Source organism: Marmota monax, unplaced genomic scaffold (assembly GCF_021218885.2).
Source record: "Marmota monax isolate L192 unplaced genomic scaffold, Marmota_monax_Labrador192_F-V1.1 WCK01_AAM20220418_F8-fsc00187, whole genome shotgun sequence".
Classification (NCBI taxonomy): domain Eukaryota; kingdom Metazoa; phylum Chordata; class Mammalia; order Rodentia; family Sciuridae; genus Marmota; species Marmota monax.
The window spans coordinates 3,387,375-3,408,381 of record NW_026694837.1 but is presented as its reverse complement, the minus strand read 5'-3'; the positions used below and the strand labels follow the sequence as shown (position 1 = coordinate 3,408,381).

Genomic DNA, 21,007 nt, shown 5'->3' with positions numbered 1-21,007 from the left:
CCAAGTCCTCATTTGTCTTGCCACCCACTGGCTTCTCCAGCCTTGCACAGTTCCGTGCTCACCCACAGACACAGTTCCTCCCCATCCCACTGTTCTTCTAAGCAGATACCATTTTGGATGTGTGTTGGCTATTCATTTGTGATCTTCAAAGTAATTGGTCCCTCACATGTGATCAGAGGGACTGAAGTCCATCCCCTTCCTCACAAAGCCCCATCAGGAAGAAACCAAGCTGATACCAACAACAAATTTCTGATTTCAGACTGTTTCAAAGCATTCATTAGCAGAAAGCTAATTTAAAACATTAAGAGAGGTGCTGGCTCAGGGGGACAGTGCATACTTAGTGTACAACAGGCTTGGGTCTCCATACCTGAGTATGGTAAAAAGATGATAACAACGGGGCTGGGGAATATAACTCAGTTTAAAGCACTAGCCTGGCATGTGTGAGGCCCTGAGTTCAATCCCCAGCACCACAAAAACAAACAAACAAATCCTATTAAATTATGCGTATATCTTTGAAATAATAATAATAATGCCACCAAGAAATCTGGATCTAATGGAGCTTTCTGTCCATCAGATTTTCCCATTGGTCTCAAGCAGCTGCCTTTTCAAAGAGGCTAGGCTTCTTTCATGGAATCTGTGACTTCAGAGCCTTGTTACCTTTTTAGGATGCCCTGTCAGTACCACATTGTGCTGAAACACTGACTCAGGGTGGGGCGGGGCTGAGGGGTACAGTCGGGGTCGCCCTCAGTACCCGACCACTGGAGTTGGCTACCTAGTCCTTGATCTTCCACTCACTCATTAATGTTCTTTCCATCCCCATTTCCAGAGGGGTTTCAGGCCGATTTCTGTTGTTCCTTCAAACTTGATAAAGCTGCTCATGAGACACAGTTTGGCAGGAATGACCAGCATGGCAGTAAAACAACCAGTTCTCTACATCTGGCAGCCAAGGCCCAAAGCAGAGACCGAGCCAAACCAAGCGTGACCGAACCAACGAATCATGACCAATTTCATCTAGTGCCTAATCACATTGTGGTCTCTGCAGAGGGAAACATTTCTAAAAAAACGGAATGCCTCGGCAGAGCCCTGAAATTTGACAAAGTGGGCTTAGTTCAATACCGGAGCTCATCTGAAGAGAAAGGCAACCGGAGAGACCCCATGAAGACCAGTGAGTGCTCTCCTGGCCCTGAAGGCCACCGCAAAACCTTGTCCAGACCAGATCATGGTACTGAGAACAAACTCTCCGGTATCCTAGTAGACTCCCACTTGGAGATGTCATGTAACGATTCCTTCCAGGACAAAACTCGGAGGAATTCTCCAAAGAATGAAGTTTTACACACAGACATCATGAAAGGGTCAGGTGAACCCCAGCAAGATCTCCAGCTCACCAAGAGTTTAGAAACAACATTTAAGAACATATTGGAACTCAAGAAGGCTGGGCGGCAACCGCAGAGTGACCCCACGGTTAGCGGCTCTGTTGAATTAGATTTCCCCAACTTTTCTCCAATGGCTTCGCAGGAAAACTGCCTAGAAAAGTTTATCCCGGACCATAGTGAAGGCGTTGTAGAAACGGACTCCATTTTAGAAGCAGCTGTAAATAGTATCCTAGAGTGTTAATAGCAGCAGTCCCTCCCCAGCCCCCAGCCCTTGCCCCGGACAAGTTACATTCTCTCCTGGCAAAAGCAAATGGAAACGGTCTCCTGTCTCCAGCCTGCTTGGTCTTTCATCACAGGTTATTCTTTTTAATCTCAGTCCTGTTCTTTGTTTAAGAGCAATACTTGTCGTGGTTATAGGGAGATCCTTTAGTAAAATTCATCCTTGTTAGAGAGCAGTCTGGTAGGCCCTACACATTTCAAGTGTTATGAAAGTGCTTATGGTCATTTTTTGTTTGTTTTGTTTTTTTTTTAACACTGTCTCTCCATGAGCCCACAGTACACTTGACCCTGAGTAAAGTTTTGACAATCATAAGTCATTTGAAAAGAACAGACTTATTAAAGAAAATCAAACAGGACTGATAGAAGCTACTTTTTAAAGAATATCTCACTGCAGCTCCAAATTAGTGTTTTTTCTGTTTTGTTTTGTTTTTTTGCGGGGGTATTGTTCGGGGAAGACCACCTCGTTCCTCCCCGCTCAGCCCTCTCTGAGCAGTAAGTTGCTGACTGCTCTGCCAAGGACTCTACAGCCCTGGTGTCAGAAGTCAGTAGCACATAAGCAGGGCATTTGCAGGGCTTCCCTGTTGATCATTCAAGTGCTTTTCCAATGCTCCTGGAGCAAAACCTCATGCTTTTCAGCATATCCATGTCAAATTTCATCTAGGGAATGCTCTGTTCTTAGTTGTAATAGCATGACTTGAAATAATTTCACCAGGCTGAATAAAGGAAAATGGAAACCAGTTAAGTGGCACAGTGTACAGGGGAGGCCGGGATAGAGCCATGAGGATTATAATATGTATATATGTAAAAGCATATATATGTTAACTATGAAAAAAAAACAAAGAGTTTTGCATTTTATAATTGGGTATAGTCAACATACAATGTATGTTTTGTTTGTTGCTGGGTTTGGTTTTATTTAACCTCTCTGTGTACCCTCTCCCACAACAAATAGCCAAGCATCAAAAGCACTTTCATTTGAAAACTAAGTTGCAATTTTTCAGTTCATACTTTAAGGGGACTTTGGCCTTGTTTCTGCTTCTTGTTGTCTGAGAACAGTAGTCACTCCTGTCAGCAATCATTACCAAAACACAGACAAACCAAAGGTAACCAGCCAGCCCATCACTGAAAGGAAAGAGCTGAGACATAGGATTCCCACTTGAGAGCCAAAGGATATGCCCTGTCATAGTTTGTGTTTGGCCTGTGTTCATATCAGTGAACACGACTTATTGCTTTATTTATTTATATTTCTTTTCAGGGAGCATTCCCCATTTTCCTTTCTTGTATAGCTGTCCCAGATCATCCCATTTCTGTTGTTTCTTTGATTTTCCATGTCATTGTAACCACCAATGGGAAGGCTACACACTGGTAGGTTATATGCATTCTTCTCTCACAGGGCATGCACATGTGTCTGAGCTGTTGGGATCCAAGGTCATTTTGGTTTCAGTGTATGCACACTTGCTTACTTACTCTGCTCATCTCCTTGTCCATAGATATGTACCCATTGGTCTCCACTCTAACATATTCCCAGAGTGGGGATGATCCCCATTGTCATCATGTTGGGCATTTCTTTTCCAGATTGGCCTGCAATGGAAAAGAAGGCTTCTGATCATTCAGTACACAGCAACAGAAGACCTATATCTTCCCTGCCCCTCTGTCCCTCCTTACAAAGAAATCCCATGAGATACCCAGTCTGTATAAGAGCAAAGTACCTTCTCCCTACCCCCAAGCCCTGGCCAATTGAAATAGGAAAATGTGGGCCATCTAGGGTTTCCATTTTTTCCTTATTTGTGCCAATGTCCAAGTTGCGATTTCCCCTTCTTACTGTATTATAACATGTTAGAAAGATAAGTTGGTATTGCCAGTTGGACCTTTCTGTTTGGGCAGCCCTGGGTTAACAGCCCACCCTGAACCCATGATTTCACAGGCTCTTCTTCTGTTAGGGCTCACACTCCCCTAATTCAAGATGGTCCCTCCTGATCAAATTCTTCTCATTGTGGAACTTTATACCTGGAAGCCTTCATGTGGGCTGCTAATGAATTACATTAATTACTGTGAATCAGTGGAATTCTTAAGAGATAAGCTTCATGTACATTCGTCACCTCTCTTTCTGCCCTCTCCTGCCCTCCTATCCCACTTCAAGCTTTTCTATATGCCATCTTCAAGGGTTTTTAAGCCCTAACACTTGTCAGCAAATGGAGAGCCTAATTTACCAAAATGAAACTTGTAAATTTTTGTGTCCTTGTATGTAAGTTTACTTTTTATGGAGGAAAGATTCTAGATAATGACAAATGAAGATTACAAAATGTATTTTACTCCTGTGATTAGGTTACGTGCACATGGGTCATGACTCGCATGTCGAGCCCCTCTGACGAAGGATAAGAGAGCTCAGCCTTGGACGCCAACATTCAGTTGTTCAGGTTCATTAGTCAAAGTTAAGTTTTAGAACTACTTGTACTCAGTAACAAAAATCATTTTCTTTTCTTTTCTTTCTGTTTGTTGTTGTGAAAAAAGTGTGAATTTGTTATTACGCATTTGATTTTCTGTGTCCTTAAGTACTGCCTAAAGATAAAGCAAATTTTAAACTGGCAATTACGAAAAAGAACTATTTTAGCTCTGAAGAATTTAGTAGACTCTGTTAGATTAGGGAGGCCTTACAGACTGACTTGACCTAAAGAGGACGCGTCACTCGCTGTCAGTGTGGTGTGGCTTTATTTGCTTAAATACCTTCATTTGTATAGTATGTCTCACTTGAAATTGCTTTGTATACATTTTGTAAAAATATTTATAAAATGTTTTGTAAAAAAAAAAGTATAACAAATTGCAGTTTATTTTGTTATGTTGGATAAATACTGTTAAAAGAAACCAGTCAGTAACTATATTGTTAATCCATGGTTAGGAAATGTTTAGTTGGAGATTACAAAATGAAACAACCATTGCAATACAGCCAAAGATTTGGGAAAATGTGCAACTGTGATTGTCTTGATTTTGCAAAGAGGAAAGGATGCTTTCCACCCAAAAAAGGGTAAGTATTCAACGGGAGTTCTATTTCAATATTACCATTCCCAAAAAAGTAATCTAACCAGCTGAGGAGACAGGATTTGACTTGATTGGCCTTTCCAAACAGTGACAAATGAAAGAAACAAAGTTGGTCAGTGAGGAATTTTAGTCACAAATGTGTGAGGCCTCCATCCCTAGTCCCGTCACTTGGGTCCTTAGTAAGAAAGGGAAAATGGGGGTCATTTGAAAAGTTACATAAGTGAATCATATTCTGCAGGAAGTTTTCTTCAATCTTTGTTTCTACAAAGATAACAAGAAAGCTAAAGGATAAAGAAAAATATTTTATGTAGACTTATTCCAGAATTAATGTTTCTCTTTGGATTCCCATATTTGACCAAGATGTATGGAGAAATACCTCTGTAACCACATCTGTAAAATCAGCCCCAAGAGATCCATTTGTGACTTCCTACCTTCACAAGTATGACTCAACCCAAAGTGTTTATTGGGGAAACTTCCAGAGGGTAAAATGTGTTTCAGGAAGGAAATTTTTTCTTTGAGATCCAGAATTTATACTTGCACTCCTTTATGGTCTAACTGCTTCCTCTTACCCTAATAGTGGTTGAAAAATCAAGATTCTGTAGTAATTAATGTAAACTAGATGTCATTCTCATAATACTGATAGAAGTTAAAATAATTATATCAGTGGACGAATGGATCCTTTGATGTCATTTGCAGTGTTGCCCTGAGATCACACTTTTCTTCTTGCAAAGGATAAATGTCTGTCCAGCAGAACTTCTTGCCCTGTTCAGGCCGCTTGCAATGGAAATGCCCGAGAAATGGAGTTAGAAGGAAGGACTACCTGGCTGCTGGGTTAGAATCAGGGTCTCTGCATTCCCCACGGGGCATGCACAGAGCAAAGACCAGACATCTTCTCTTAGAACAATGAAAACCCTCAGCCCTGTGTATAGGAGGTCATGTTCCAGGAAAGGGGGCCTAGCTGACACAGAAAAAGCAGTCTGTGGGTTATTGGGGGAAATGTAAGGGAAAAGAAAGAAACCCCCATAGCTGGGGGCACTGAAACAGCATTGCTCAGACTAGCTGTGCTATCTTCAAGAGGCTAGGACCTGGGCTGTATGGTCTGGCTTGACTCAGCCTCAAGTGTCCTCTTCAGCATAGAGAAGACCTCTTGGAATCCAGCATTGACTAGACTACCAAACCGTTCCTGAGGAGTTGACTCTGTGACAAGCACTGTGCTAGACTTTGGGATAGGTGGACAATACAGGAGTGATTTCTTCTCTCAAGGAGCCCACAGTCTTGCCAGGCATGGTGGTACACACCTGTAATCCCAGACAGAGGCCCTGGAAGCAGAGGCAGGACCACAAGCTCAAAGCCAGCCTCAGCAACTTAGTGAGGTCCTAAGCAACTTTGCAAGACCCTGTCTCAAAAAATAAAAAGGGCTGGGGATATGGTTCAGTGGTTAAGAACCCATAGTCTAGGGTCTGGGATTGTGGCTCAGTGGTAGAGTGCTCGCCTAGCACATGCGAGGCCCTGGGTTCGATCCTCAGAACCACATAAAAATAAGTGAAATAAAGATAGTGTGACCAACTACAACTAAAAAAAAATAAATAAACATTAAAAAAAGAAGAAACCCTAGTCTTGATAGGGAAGAACAAATACACAAGTTACTTTTGAGAACTGCCTAGAGTCCAGGAGAGAGGAAAATGGGATGTTGAGACTCCTTCTGAACTGTCACTTGGTAGAGAGCTGCCATCTATTTTCATGCCCTGGCTCTTCAGAGTTATGTCTGAGAAAAAAGTATGATACTTTCTACAGGAATGAAAAGAATGGATTTTTGTTATTATAATGTTAAATAATACAGAGATCTGATTCAGCATACATACAAATAGTAGGAGCACATTCAGATTATGAAGTGGATTCTTACTTGCCTAGCATGCAGGAGGCCCTGGGTTCCATTCCTAGCATGGTGCTCGCCTGCGTGTGCATACTCACACTCACACACACACACACACACTGAATTGTGTAAATATAAATAGCCTGTCCACATTGCTGCAGGTGAAAGACCTTTATGAGAAACCCTGATCTGCATCCCTCTGGAGCATGTGCTGGTGTGGCGTGGCCTTTGAAAACACTTGTGAAGGTTCAAGATCCTTGGGGGGAAAATCACTTCTTTTCAAGGTCAGAGAAAAGCAGTGCAACTAAAGGGACAGGAAGTGCAGCAGGAATGGGTTCCAGTACCTCATCTAACACATAATCAAATACACCTTTCTATAAGTTACTCTTAATCTAAGTTTCTTTGCTCGTAAAGTAAGAAGACTCATCCTGGCCCTCTACTTATGGGTAAGAAATAACGTTCCATTGTCCCTGAAATAATTCAGAAAAGGTTTGGTGTTTTCTGTATGGCTTTTGGTCCTTCCTGATATGCACTATTTCTTAAGCTCATTTTCTTTATCTATCTTCAACCCTCAAAAGACTGCTGCCCTCACCTCTTATCTCCCTTTTCTTTCCACTTAAGCATGTTTTTCATCAGGATCAAAAGCTGTTGTTCACGTTGTCTTCCCCAACTCCAGGTTTATCTGTTCATCTCTCCTTCCTTCTGTCTAATAACCCCTTGCCACTCTCTGCAGATGCCACGAGCTGCTCCCTGAGGCAGGAGGACTGCACTTTGAAGGCTACCCTCAACAACTTGGGGAGGCCCTATTCAACTTAGCAAAAAACCTGTCTCAAAAAATAAAAAGGACTGGGGATGAATCTCAGTGGTTAAGTGCCTCTGAGTTGAATTCCCATATCAAAAACAAAAAAGACTGCAAGGAGAGTTATAATCCAAGAAAGAAAATTGGGGCAGAAAGGAACCTACAGATGGCTCCCCATTTAGGGTATGTCAGGGGTGGCAGTTTTGCCTGTTTGAGAAGGCATTGCTTAACTATCTCAAGTTTAAAAAAAAAAAAAAAAAGATTCCAAATAATCCAGAAATGCAGCAATACTGAAATAATTTACTCAGAGATATTAGGAAACGAATCCCTGGAGTTAAATAACCACAAAATACTGTCCTAAAGAGTAAAAACGCTGGGTGTGGTGGTACATGCCTATAATTCCAGCAACTGGGGAGGCTAAGGCAGAAGGATTGCGAGTTTTGAGGCCAGTCTCAGCAAGTTAATGAGACCCTGTCTCAAAATAAAAATAAAAAAGACTGGGGATGTAGCTCAGTAAAGCACCTCTGGGTTCAATTCCCAGTACAAGGGGGGAAAAAAGTCTAAAAACATCGTCACTGGGTATGGTAGGTGCACCTGTAATCCCAGCTATTCTGGAGGCTAAAGCAGGAGAATCCCAAGTCAAGGTCAGCCTGGGCAATTTAGCGATTTCTCAAAAAAAATTTTTTTTTTTCAAAAAGGGCTGGGAATGGGGGCTGGGGCTATAGCTCAGTGGCAGAGTGCTTGCCTAACGTGTGAGGCACTGGGTTCAATCTTCAGCAGTACCACATTAAAAAATAAATAAAAAGTTTTTCATCCATCTACAACAACAACAACAAATGTTTTTAAAAAGGACTGGGAGTGAGGCTTAGTGGTAGAAGGCTTGTCTAACATACATGAAGCCCTGAGTTCCACCCAAGTACTGCAGAAAATAAACAAAAACATAGCCAAGTGATTTCTAAATCTGAAGAATATAATTACTCAACAAGCTTTATCATTCATATGTGATAAACAAAAAGCATACAACAAAAACATGGCTTCCCCTCCATTCTAGATTCAATTCCCACTTCCCCAAATAACAAATAACTTCTATCGGCACCACTTATCTTGTTCTAAAAGTGTTACATACAAATAAAAACAAAAAAACCTGGAAAGATTCTGTTCTACCCTATTCTGTATCTCAAGTTTTATAACCAATTATCTGGGACTATTATAGTCAGGTTTCTTTGGCTGTAAGCAACAGAAACCAATTTTGGTGACTAGCATAAGGGATTTTATAGGGAGGATAAGGATTGAAAAGAAGATGGAAGAAACACCAAAAGGTCCTGGTAGGTGGAAATCCTTAAAAAGTCTTTCCCAGAACCTCCTACTTTGTTCTATAATCACTTTGCTCAAGATTCAAAATCTGGGGCTGGGATTTGTGGCTCAGTGGTAGAGCACTCGTCTAGCACATGTGAGGCCCTGGGTTTGAATCCTCAGCACCACATAAAAATAAATAAAATAAAGGTATTGTTTCCAACTACTTCCAAAAAATAAAAAATGTTTAAAAAATGATTCAAAATCCCAGAGAAGTCTCATACCCCAGTCCTCTGGGAAAGTGAAAAAGTTTTAAAAATCTTGCACTGACCCTCTAAAACTTAAGTATTGGGAGGACAAACATTTGGATTTGATATCCCCCACCACTGCCAAGATTGTACTCAATAAGAGAGAGAGACCATTTCACAAAAGGAATGGGATACTGTTGGAAATGAGAATGGATGTTGGCAAGCCAAAAGGGTAAAAAACAACTACATCATCTTCCACAATTTATTTAGCCATTCTCTAACAATGAACAACTGAAGTAGCTAGAAGAGAACAAAGCCTATGAGGATACACTAAAAAGAGTTAAGACTTTATTTTTTGTTTTGTGGTGCTGGGGATCTAACTCAGGGCTTTGAACACGTTACAGGAGTGCTGTCCCACGGAGCTACATCCCAGCCCCAAGAGTAAGGTGCTTAAGGCTGTGGGAAGCCATGCTACATTCATTCATTAACTTCTTGAGGGGAAAAACCTTCTATCTCCCCAGTGCTAAGACACACAGTCAATGCTCAATAAACACAAATGCAGTTAGTGAATGACTTTTCCTCTGGGTCAGTCCGGTAAAATGATGGCTTTGCATTTTCTCCTAGCACCATCTACTGGCAGGGGTAAGCTACTTCCTGAATCCTTCCCTTCATATTGTCAGTTATCACAGAATACCATTTATCCATACACAAGGGAGGTTACAAAATATTGATTTATCTTTGTCACTTATTTACTATTTAATGGATGTCTTACACTTTGGTGACCCTTCTGTTTTGCCTCTTTACAAAGTAAGACACATGGCAAAATGCTGAGTGAGAATGACCTTCAGGCTAGTGATTCTGAACATTGTGTTGTCCTTTTACATTTATTTATTGGTTAAGTAGTGAGCAGCTCAGTTCATGGCACTGTTCTTTCTGGTGGACTTACTTAGCACACACTAATATGCCTTGGATTTCTAATCAACCACTCATTGAATAAGTCCCTGCAGAAACTCATTGTAATAGGTGTTGTAGAAAATAAAGTATGATCAAATCCTCAACTCTCAAAGAGTACTCAACCTAGTTAGAGAAATAATAAGCCAAGGTACAGGATAAAGTCTGTGGTGATATCTTTATGTGTGTGTGGGGCACGATATGAAGACTGAACCCAGATGTGCTCTACCACTGAAATATGTCCCCCTGATTTATTTATCAGTACTAGAGACTGAACCCGCGGCGCTGAACCACTGAGCCGCCTCTGGTTCAAAATGTTGAAGGTGCCAAGATTGAGAAACTGGGGACTGGGGAATATAGCTCAATTGGCAGAGTGCTTGCCTCACGTGCACAAGGCCTTGGGTTCAATCCCCAGCACCACAAAAAAGAAAGGGAAAAAAAAAGATTGAGAAAACTGGTTGGACCCTTAGAATCACGTGAGGGAATAAATACACCTACAACCAAAACATATAAAACACAACTTGGGCCACTCTCTGGTTTTTTGCTTGCCTCATTTTTTTGAGACAGGGTTTCACTGTGTTGCCTAAGTTGGTTTGGAATTTCTGGACGCAAGCGACCGTCCCAGCAGCTCAGACTACAGGCGTGAGTCACGGAGCCATGCTGGAACTATCCTTTTACACTCAAAAAGAAACTTAGAGAAAGAAAAGAGAACTCGAGAGCCTTGCTAGGTCAAGTGTAGCCCATAGACCAGCAGCACTGATCTGTAGAACTTATTAAAAATGAAAAATATTGATCTACCTCAGCGGCCTCCTGAATAAAAATCGGCATTTTAACAAGATGCTCAAGTGACTCTCACACAAATGAATGTTTGAGAAGGGATTTGATGGTCTCCAGAGATGAATCGACTTTTCAGGATTTTATGTAGACAGGGAAAGATGAAAGCATATTCCAGGCGATGAGAGATACACAAGGGAAGGATGAGGTGGCAAGGAGGCATTTCTAGTTCGGGTACTTACAGTAATAAGTAATATAATGTTGACTGCTTACTCTTAGGCATTGTGCTATAAACACGTCATCGAATGCCATAACCCTCACAAGCTATCAGTGTTACCACCCTAGCGCATTCCCTCGTTTGCCTATTTCTTATGCCGGCAGGAGCACGAATCCGGCCAGCCCAGGATCCAGGGAGGGTCCTCACCTCATGAATAAGGAAACCGAAGTACAAAGGGGTTAAATAACTGGCTTAGGGAGTCACTGTGGAACCGAGCTGATGGGAGCTACCTTCTTTAACACCCTACGTCATCCACAAACACCTCCACCCATTCGTAAGAGCCAAAGGCCCGCCAGCTCTCTGCGGAGGACAAACAACACCCCAAACTTCCTTCGCAGAGCCACGCAGACGCCGCTGCACGGCGCAAGCCGGAAGGGTGGCGGCGGCGCCGCCACAGCGGAAGCCGAGTGCATTGTGGGAAGCGCTTTATAATTCACCGCTAAATTACCGGGAGCCAGGAGAACGTAGCTTAAAGGAGACGTTGGAAATGTCATAGATTGTAAAAAGCTTGAGTTCGCACTCAGGCATCACGGGGTTTTTAAGGCTTTGGATACGAGCGAATATTAGGGATACATTTTGAAGACTGGAGTCAAAAACTTATCTCCTAAATAGGAGTTTGAGGCAGCAGTGTTCCCCGAAGCCCAAGTTTTGATTTAGTTTAGAAATTTGTTGAACATTCGTCTCCTAAATGTTATTATCGCTGACCTCAATTTTCTGTATCCAGGAAAAAAAAAAAAAAAAAAAAAAAAAAATATATATATATATATATATATATATATATATATATATATATATATATATAAAATCTCCATCCCTTTGGGTCTAGAAAAATTAATTCCTGAAAAAGGAAAATAATTAATTAATTTTAAAAATTCCTGAAAAAGCTACCCAGACAAAGCAGGCACTTTGGGGAAAGAAATGGTAATGCTGGGGAACCAGGAGGCTTTGTGCAGCTTTTGGCAGTAACCAGGGTTAGCAAATCTCCATTGGGGCTGCTAAAGTGGGCTTTGGCGGCCCGAGTCCTCCAGCGTGAGCTAGAAGAGACGTCTCTATGATCAGTTAAACATAGAGTGGGTCCTCTCTTCCCCGCCTGGCGGACGTGCGCGCGAGCTGTAATTGCAGCACTGGAAAGATGGCGGAGGAAGAGTAAGTGTTTGCGTCTTTGAGTTTTTCGAGGGGAGAGGGAACTTGAATATCCGATGCCATCCACGGTGTTTATGCTGTTCTGTTAGGAAGTAAGGCATGTGTGGACTGTAGGAAGAGAAAACAAAAGGCTTCAGATTACAGAGAGTAGGAGTGAGGTCCTGTAGGGCTGGGGCTAGCGGAGGGGGCCGCGGTTAGTTCTGGTTACCTAGAACAGCGAGGATTGACTTTCAGGCAGGCGGTTAGGAAACACAGGTATGGAGGGGACAGCAGCTGAAGAGTGCCAGAGTTGAGTTCACCCCGCCTGACTTTCATTATTTGCCCTGTAAGTAGACTTCCACTCGCCCCAACCCCACGGGTTCTTTCTAGGATCTCATCGCTGTGAGTTGATGAAAGCCTATGGTAGTAAAAGTTCTGTTGTAATCGAACCAGGAACCAAGAGGTTCTTGAGATTTTAAGGCTTTGGATACGAGTGAATGTTAGGGCTTCATTTTGAAAATTAGTCAGAAACCATCGGTTTTAGGAGAAACTCGGTGCTCAGAAGTTTGAAGGCAGCAGTGTTCCCAGGAGTTTGTAGAGTGGTTTGGAAACCCATTGAACTTTCATTTCCTAAATGTTATTATCTCTGATCAATTTTCTCTATTAGGCAAAGAAAAAAGATCCCTTTGGTTCCAGAAAATCTCCTGAAAAAGAGGAAGGCTTATCAGGCCCTCAAAGCTACCCAGGCAAAGCAGGCACTTTTGGCAAAGAAGGAGGTAATATTGGGGGACCGGGAGGACGGTGTTAGAATTTGTATTGCGTGAACTACATTTGGTGTTGTCAAGCCCCTCTCCCAGTTTTGTTTTTAATGTTTTTGTGGTTTGGGGGTTTTTTTAGTTGTAGTTGGATACAATACTTTTATGTATTTGTATGTGGTGCTGAGGATGGAACCCAGTGGCTTGCAAGTGCTAGGTAGGCACTCTGAGCCACAACCCCAGCTCCCCCCCGCCCCAGTTTTTTAATAGACAAGGTATCTGGTTTGTGTCTTCACTTAGCAAAGATTTATCCAACACCTGTGCAAGCAAAAATCTGGAATGCAGCTTAAGAAAAAAGTGAAGTGTGAAGTGGAAAGTGCTCCTTCTAGATTCATATTGAATGATTTTATTTTAGAGAACAAACCTGGCAAAAAGTGTATACAACAGCTTTTGTTGTTTACTAAATGTGTGGTGTTTTTTTTTGTTTGTTTGTTTGTTTGTTTTGGTACCAGAGCAAAAACCAGGAGTATTTAACCATTGAACAACATCCCCACCTTTTTTTTTTTTTTTTGGTGGTGTTGGGGATTGAACCTAGGGCCTTGTGCATGTGAGGCAAGCATTCTAACCAACTAAGCTATATCCCCAGCCCTTTATTTTTATTTTGAGACAGGGTCTTGCTAAGTTGCTGAGGCTGGACTTGAACTTGGGATCTTCCTGCTTCAGCTGGGATTAGAGGCATGTACCACCACGCCCAGCCACTAAATGTCTCTGAATATACGTGTATTTTGGAGACAAGGAAACAAATGCTCACAGTTTGTACCTAACATAATGTTGGTAAACATTGGTTAACAGCATGTAAACTAATTTTTTGTTTGTGTATCAGGAACTTCTCTAAATAGCCAGGTGCTGTGGAGCATCTCTTTCATCCTGTCAATTCAGGAACCTGAGGCAGGAGGATCTCAATTTTAAGAATCAGCCTCAGCAACTTAGCAAGACCCAGTCTCAAGTAAAAAATTTAAAAGGCTGGGGGATGTCACTTTATAGCAAAACACCCCCCAGTGAAATCCCAGTGCCAAAAAAGAAAGGAACTTCTCCCAGTAATTCTAGAATTTTCTCAACTCCCTGTACTTGGGTTTTTCATTTTTCATTGTATAACAGAGTCAGCTAGGTGTGGTGGCATATGCCTGAAATCCCAGTCAATTGGGAGACTCAGGCAGGAAGATCACAAGTTTGAGGCTGGCCTGAGCAACATAGCAATACCCTGCTTAAAAAAGATATAGAAATATGCTTATTTGCTTTCCTTTGAAGAACATGAAACTCATGAATTACTGTTTTGGAATTAAAGATGAGTGTAGGCACAGAGTGGTGATGATGGTCTGTCTTCTCTGTAACAGAGAAAAGGAAAAGAATTCAGATTTAAGCGACTGGAATCATTCCTACATGATTCTTGGCGGCAGAAACGTGACCACGTGCGCATCAGACGACTAGAAGTGAAACCTCATGCTTTGGAAGTACCTGATAAACATTCCTTGGCCTTTGTTGTACGCATCCAAAGGTATAGTACTGGTGTCTTTTCAGATTCCCTGAGGTTGGGAGTTCTTTTAGGTCCCTTTCTAGGGAGATACAAAGATAGTAAGGGCCTAAGCCACTATGGAAAATTATGCAAAGAATTCAGGGATGAACCCAACAAATATGGTCTTTGTCTGCAACATTAGGAAAATAGATTTACTAATAGTGTTATTAGAGTAAATTGCAGGATTGGAGATGGTGCTTGAGGACACTTTCTCTAAAGCAAGAACTTAAATCTGCAACTGGAAAGACATGGATGGCGTTCACCAGTGTTGGGAAATGGCTTTCCAGCCATATATATAATGTCCTGAAATGAAGGGATTGAGACATCTTTCTAGGAACTAAAGCAAGGCAGAATGGATGGAGCATATTCGGTGCTATAAAGGAACTTATACATTTAATGGCATTTCCTTTATGTCCCTATCCTTACATACAATAGTGTACTTCTTACTGTGAAGTCTGTGAGTTTTAAATATTTACAAGCTCTGTCTTTAACCCTCCTACCATGGCCTATAATCTCTTTCATGACTGGATTTCTATGCAATCTCAGATCTGACCTGTAGGCTGCCTCTAGTAATGGTCAGAGATAAATCGGGTCATCTCCTTTTTGCTCAAAATTTTCAGTAGCTTTTGCTGCCCATAGAACAAGTCCAAGTTCCTTAGCCAGAGATGCAAAATCCTATGTACTCCTTTTTTCACAAATTCATGGACCATCTCTGTTGTCCCATAGCACCTTAGGCACTGTTCCACATAACAGGAAAACCATCAATTTATAAACCGTCTTCCACTAAACTGAACTCTCCCACCAACTTGGAAGGCTGAGGCAGGAGCATCACAAGCACAATGCCAGCCTCAGCAACTTAGCAAGGCCCTGTCTCAAAATAAATATAGGGGGCTGGGGTTATGGCTCAGTGGTAGAATGTTAACCTACAACATGTGAGGCACTGGCTTCATGCCTCAGCACCACATTAAAAAAAATAATAACAAAGTTATAAAAATAAATATAGGGCTGGGGATATAGCCCAGTGGTAAAGTGCCCCTGGATTCAATCCCCAGAACGGACGGACGGACGTACGTACGTACATACATACATACATACATACGCAAACAAACTGAGAACTTTAAGGCATGGTCTCTTTTCTCTGCCAGTGTGGTGGCACAAGTTTCATAAGTGCTTACTGAAGTGACATAAACTGTAGAGAGCCTGATTTCTGTTACCATTTGTTTCAGGATTGATGGGGTGAGTTTACTGGTGCAGAGGACCATTGCAAGACTTCGTCTGAAGAAAATATTTAGTGGTGTCTTTGTTAAAGTCACCCCCAAAAGCCTAAAAATGCTACGGATAGTAGAACCTTACGTGACCTGGGGGTAAGTAAGGTTTTCTCTGTGAATTCACAATAGCTTGTATTTCAGTGTGTGAGTGTGCACAAGATATTACTTTCATGTTACTATGTTGGACATTGAGTGTGATCATAGTCACCAGAAATCAAGAACTTTGGCACATGGGACAGGCTGAGGGAGGAGATCAGTGATGCTAATAATGGTCTGACATTACCATAGCAGGGCTTAGGCTGAGTAAGATGAGTAAAAGAGCTGGATATAGTGGCACATGACAGTAGACAGGGAGGATGATTTCAAATTGAAGCCAGCCTGGGCAAATTAGTGAAATCCTATCACTAATTTTAAAAGGGGGTAGGGATGTTGACTCAGTTGTTAGGCACTTGCCTAGCATGCAGAGGCCCTGGGTTTAATCCCCAGAACCCACCCCCACCCCCGCCCAAAAAAAAAGAGAGACCACTTGGAGTCTTGAAACTGAACTAGTAGCAGTGCTTATAGTATTCCTCAAACATTAAAATCCAACAGAAAGGTAGTGAATACTTTAATTCCAGATACTTGAGAGGATTGTGAGTTCGAGGCCAGCTTGGGAGAGCAGTGAGAACCAGTTTCAAAAACAAAATAAGCTGTGCGACACTGTACCACCTGTAATCTCAGCAGCTGGGAGGCTGAGAGAGAAGAGTCACAAGTTCAAACTAGCCTTAGCAAAAATGAGGTGCTAAGCAATGCGTTAGACCCTATCTCTAATATGAAATAGGGCTGAGGATGTGGCTCAATGGTCAAGTGCCCCTGAATTCAATCCTGGTACCAGTAAAATAAAATAAAACCCCCAAAAGGCTTAGGTTTAATTTCTAACTCTTGCACCATCTTGAGTAAACTGTAAGCCAGGTAGTGGTTTTGTTTTATCTGGTGTTTTTATCACCCACTCCAATTTCTACCAGATATACACTACTAGTGAGCTGCACCTGCAACCCTGACCTTTTTTTTTTTTTTTTTTTTAATACCTTCATTTTATTTATTTATTTTCATGTGGTGCTGAGAATGAAACCCAGTGCCTCATACATATAAGGCAAGCACTCTGCCACTAAGTCACAATCCCAGCCACCCCCTTTATTTTGAGACAGGATCTTGCTAGGTTGCTCAGGCTAACTTTGTAATGATCCTGACTCAGCCTCCTGAGTAGCTGGGATTATAGGCATGTGCTGTTGCACCTTGCTAGAAACAATTTTTTTGCTTGATGAACACCTATATCTATAAATTTAAATTGCTGGTTTCCCTTTCCTAGCCAGGGCTACTCTGGTTAGTTGTTTTGTTGTTGTTTTTGTTTATTTGGTTTTACTTTTTTTTTTAATTCTGATTAGTTATACATGACAATAGAATGCATTTTGACATATTGTACACAAATGGAACACAACTTCTCATTCCACTGGCTATACTTGGTGCAGAGTCACTCCAGTAGTGTAATCATACCTGTATATAGGATAATAATGTCTCTCATTCTACCGTCCTTCCCATCCCCACAGCCCCGTTCCTCCCCTCACTCACCTCTACACAAACCAAAGTTCATTCATTCTTCTCTACCCACTCACCCCACACCCTGCCCTGCCCCACCCCACTATGGATCAGCATCTGCTTCTCGGAAAACATTAAGCTTTTGTTTTTTGGGGTTTGGCTTGTTTCACTTAGCATGGTATTTTCTAGTTCCATCCATTTACTTGCAAATGCTATAATTTCATTTTTTAAGGCGGAATAATATTCTGTTATATATGTGTACCACATTTTCTTTATCCATTCATCTGTTGAAGGGCATCTAGGTTGGTTCCATAGTTTAGCTATTGTGAATTGAGCTGCTATAAGCATTGATGTGGCTGCATTACTATAGTATGCTGATTTTAAGTCCTTTGGGTATAGACTAAAGAGTGGGATAGCTGGGTCAAATAGTGGTTTCATTCCAAGTTTTCTAAGGAATCTCCATACTGCTTTTCAGATTGGTTGCACCAGTTTGCAGTCCTACCAGCAATGTATGAGTCTGCCTTTTTCCCCACATCCTTGCCAACATTTATTATTGCTTGTATTCTTTTTTTTTTTAATTCCTTTTTTTAAATTTATTTTTTACATACATGACAATAGTGGAATGTCTTACACTCATTATTACCCATTTACAGCACAATTTTTCAAAGTATATAATATATAATTTTTCAATTATATAAAGTATGTTCACACCAAAATTATGCCATTATACATGTACTGCTTGTATTCTTGATAATTGCCATTCTGACTGGAGTGAAATGAAATCTTAAAGTACTTTTGACTTGCATTTCTGTAATTGCTAGAGATGTTGAACATTTTTTCATACATTTGTTGATTTTGTACTTTTTATATTTATTCTTCTGTTAAGTATCTGTTCAGTTCCTTAGCCCATTTATTGACTGGGTTATTTGTTTTTTATGGTGTTAAGTTTTTTGAGTTCTTTATTTATCCTGGAGATTAGTGCTCTGCCATTCTGGTTTTTTATCCCCTCCTTCATTTGTGTATTCACAAGCATTTCAGCCTCTGATGATAAAATACTTCCTGGTAAGGGGATAGGCAGGATCACTTCTCCCACCTTTTCTTCTCAGACTGCAGAACTGAGTAGCCACTGTAATGCAGTATGCCAGGTGCCAGTTAAGGCTGTGCTTTATTCTGCCTCACATAGATTTCCAAATCTGAAGTCTGTCCGGGAACTCATCTTGAAACGTGGACAAGCAAGGGTCAAGAATAAGACCATCCCCCTGACAGACAACACAATGATTGAGGAGCATCTGGGTGAGTGCTGCAGTTTAAGGATCAGTGGGAGCAAAAAGCAAGCGTCTTCAGTGGCTTTGATTTGGGGGTCCTAACAACATGCCAGGGTGCCCAGCTCTGGCATATAAAAGCTTGGTATGTGCTGAACAAATGGTGAATAAAGGAATATATGCCTTTATATATTTTAGGGAAGTTTGATGTCATTTGTCTGGAAGACCTCATTCATGAAATTGCCTTCCCGGGGAAGCATTTTTGGGAGATCTCTGGATTCTTGTGCCCTTTCCACCTCTCTGTTGCTCGTCATGCTACCAAAAATAGAGTGGGTTTCCTCAAGGAGATGGGCTTACCTGGCTATCGGGGTGAACGCATCAATCAGCTCATCCGCCAGCTGAACTAAACCCAGGTGAGGCAGGGCTGAAAACTGGTCTGACTTTTAGTGAGCCATGCTTTGTCACTTGGTAGAGGTCTTGCCTAGCATGCATAAAGCCTTGGGTTCAGTCCCCAGGGCCACATACACAAAAAATTACAGGCTAGAAAACTTCTCTCTTGCTGTGGTTGTTTAACTGAACTAGGGAGAAACTAATTCAAAAAAGAACTTTTTCTTTCTAATTATTTTATTGGTGCATTATTATAGTTCCCAAAAGATTTTTTTTAAATATTTTTATTAGTTGTTCATGGACCTTTATTTACTTATATAAATGTGGTGCTGAGAATCAAACCCAGTTCCTTGCACATGCTAAACAAGCACTCTACCACTGAGCCACAACCCCAGCCTCCAAAAAATTTTGAAGATTTAAGTCATCTGTTATTGTTTAATCTTTTTTTTTTAAGTTGTTGATGGACCTTTATTTTATTCATTTATTAATATTTGGTGCTGAGAATCAAATCCAGTGCCTCACACATGCTAGGCAAGAGCTGTACTACTGAGCCATAACCCCAGCCCAAGTCATCTGTTTTGTGGAAGGAATCTTAACTGTTTGAAAATGCTTTTTATTGCTGCAGATATTACTATTAGGTGTCAGATTTCAGTGAATTTGTATTGATGCAGTTGTATTTTTCTCCCTCAGAATATCTGAAAGCAGTGCATCGGAAGCATGTGTTCTGTTGGATGGAATTGTTGTCAGGTATCTTCACAGAAGATTATTTTCTGCCTTAAGAAACTGGAAGGAAGGAATTGGGGAAGAGACAGTAGGTTATGATCATGGCAGGCACCTCTCATCACAGCCCAGTTCCAAGGAAAATTGTTTTCCACGTTGACCACCTCTGCTCTGCTGTTTAATATTGGTGAATGAATAACCCAGGCATGTGTACAAGTCTCCCTAAGCCTCTTGCAGCAGTGGACCAAGTCCAGGAGCATACTTGAATCTAGAGGTCCCAAGAGCCTTGTTTTGAAAAGACTTAAAATACTTGGGAAGAAAGCACAAAAACCAAGTACTCGTATGTCTCTGTTGTTTCGCCTGACAGTTTTGTGAACTATCATACTTGCCTTGGCTCTAAGTGTATGGGGAGCTTTTCTATCCTATCCTGCAACAGACTTAAGTTCCCTTCACTAGCTCAAAGGTTGAGAAAGGAGGAACCTTTCACCCTGAACACAACGTACTCAAAATTTTGCTTAGAATTTCAGGGTGTTCATAGACCCTTCTCTTTCAGGATTTACACATCTTCTCTGAGGAAGTCTTGTTCTTATTAGCATGTGGTCACTCAGGCCGTGATCTTGCTAGTCTTCTGGTTCCATGACTTGCAGAAGACCAAAGTTCACCCAGCCAATTGTGTTTCTATAAAGAACACAGTGGCGGGCCAGGTGCAATGGCACACACCTGTAATCTCAACAACTCAGGAGGCTGAGGCAGGAGGATTGCAAATTTGAGGCCAGCCTCAGTAATTTAGTAAGACCCTGTCTCGAAAATGTAAAAAAGTGTGTGGGGGGATGTAGCTTAGTGATAAAACACCCCTGGGTTCAATCTTCAGTGCCGAAAAAAGAATAAAGTGACGGGTTTTTCATTTTCGACGTCATCTATAATTACATTACTGACTATTTTCTCCCCTGGGATTCAGGATGCAATTTCCAGGTTTCCTTGATCACCATTCTGCTTAAAATCCAGATTAGGAAGAAGGGAGCCATTTTCTTGTTTTGGCATGAATGAAATTAGCACTATTTTGACTTTTTAGGACCCAGGCAGGCAACTCAGTTGGATTTTTTCCCCCTTATTCTGGACTTAGGAAGTATTGTCCTTTATCTTTCTAGTAATGAGGGAGATCAACAAAGCTTCTGGGGATGCTAATCCTGAAAAAAAGTGGATACTGTTTATCTTCATCAGTGTCTACCCTTAAAAGTGGTACTTCCCTCTTGATTGTTTTAGTGTTGCGTTCCACAACTAAACACTCAAGGTCACTCCAGGTGAACTGGGCTGACAAATAATCACACAGAGACAGAAATGCCTTTTTAGGAGTCTGAGGAAAGCCAGCAAGGAGCATGTGCTGAACCCTTTTATTGGGGATAAGCAATTCAAATGAGGCAAGGGATCAGGTTTCAGGGAAGGTT

The 21,007-nt window shown here is 41.4% G+C and overlaps 2 protein-coding genes across 7 annotated transcripts in view; both read left to right on the top strand.

The window, feature by feature from the left end:
- Bicral (BICRA like chromatin remodeling complex associated protein) overlaps window positions 1-4,610 on the top strand; it is a 76,275-nt gene extending 71,665 nt beyond the window's left edge. For all 6 annotated transcript variants that reach the window (XM_046426243.2, XM_046426246.2, XM_058573199.1 and 3 more), the window contains one exon: window positions 827-4,610. In XM_046426243.2, coding sequence (XP_046282199.1) covers window positions 827-1,614 — 788 coding nt within the window. In that variant the 3' untranslated portion in view covers window positions 1,615-4,610. The remainder of the gene's footprint in view (window positions 1-826) is intronic.
- A 7,300-nt stretch (window positions 4,611-11,910) lies between these two features.
- Window positions 11,911-20,466, top strand: Rpl7l1 (ribosomal protein L7 like 1). Its single transcript, XM_046426242.2, has 7 exons — window positions 11,911-12,046; window positions 12,690-12,798; window positions 14,172-14,332; window positions 15,577-15,714; window positions 18,377-18,486; window positions 18,654-18,868; window positions 19,533-20,466. The coding sequence occupies exons 1-6, from the start codon at window positions 12,033-12,035 to the stop codon at window positions 18,860-18,862; spliced, it is 741 nt and encodes a 246-aa protein (XP_046282198.1). The 5' UTR covers window positions 11,911-12,032; the 3' UTR covers window positions 18,863-18,868; window positions 19,533-20,466.
- Window positions 20,467-21,007: the final 541 nt, after the last annotated feature.

Excerpts from the sequence above, each read along its gene's own strand:
- Rpl7l1 (XM_046426242.2), top strand. Across the intron at positions 12,799-14,171 it reads CACTTTTGGCAAAGAAGGAG|AGAAAAGGAAAAGAATTCAG; the intron begins GTAATATTGGGG and ends TCTCTGTAACAG. Across the intron at positions 14,333-15,576 it reads TTTGTTGTACGCATCCAAAG|GATTGATGGGGTGAGTTTAC; the intron begins GTATAGTACTGG and ends CATTTGTTTCAG.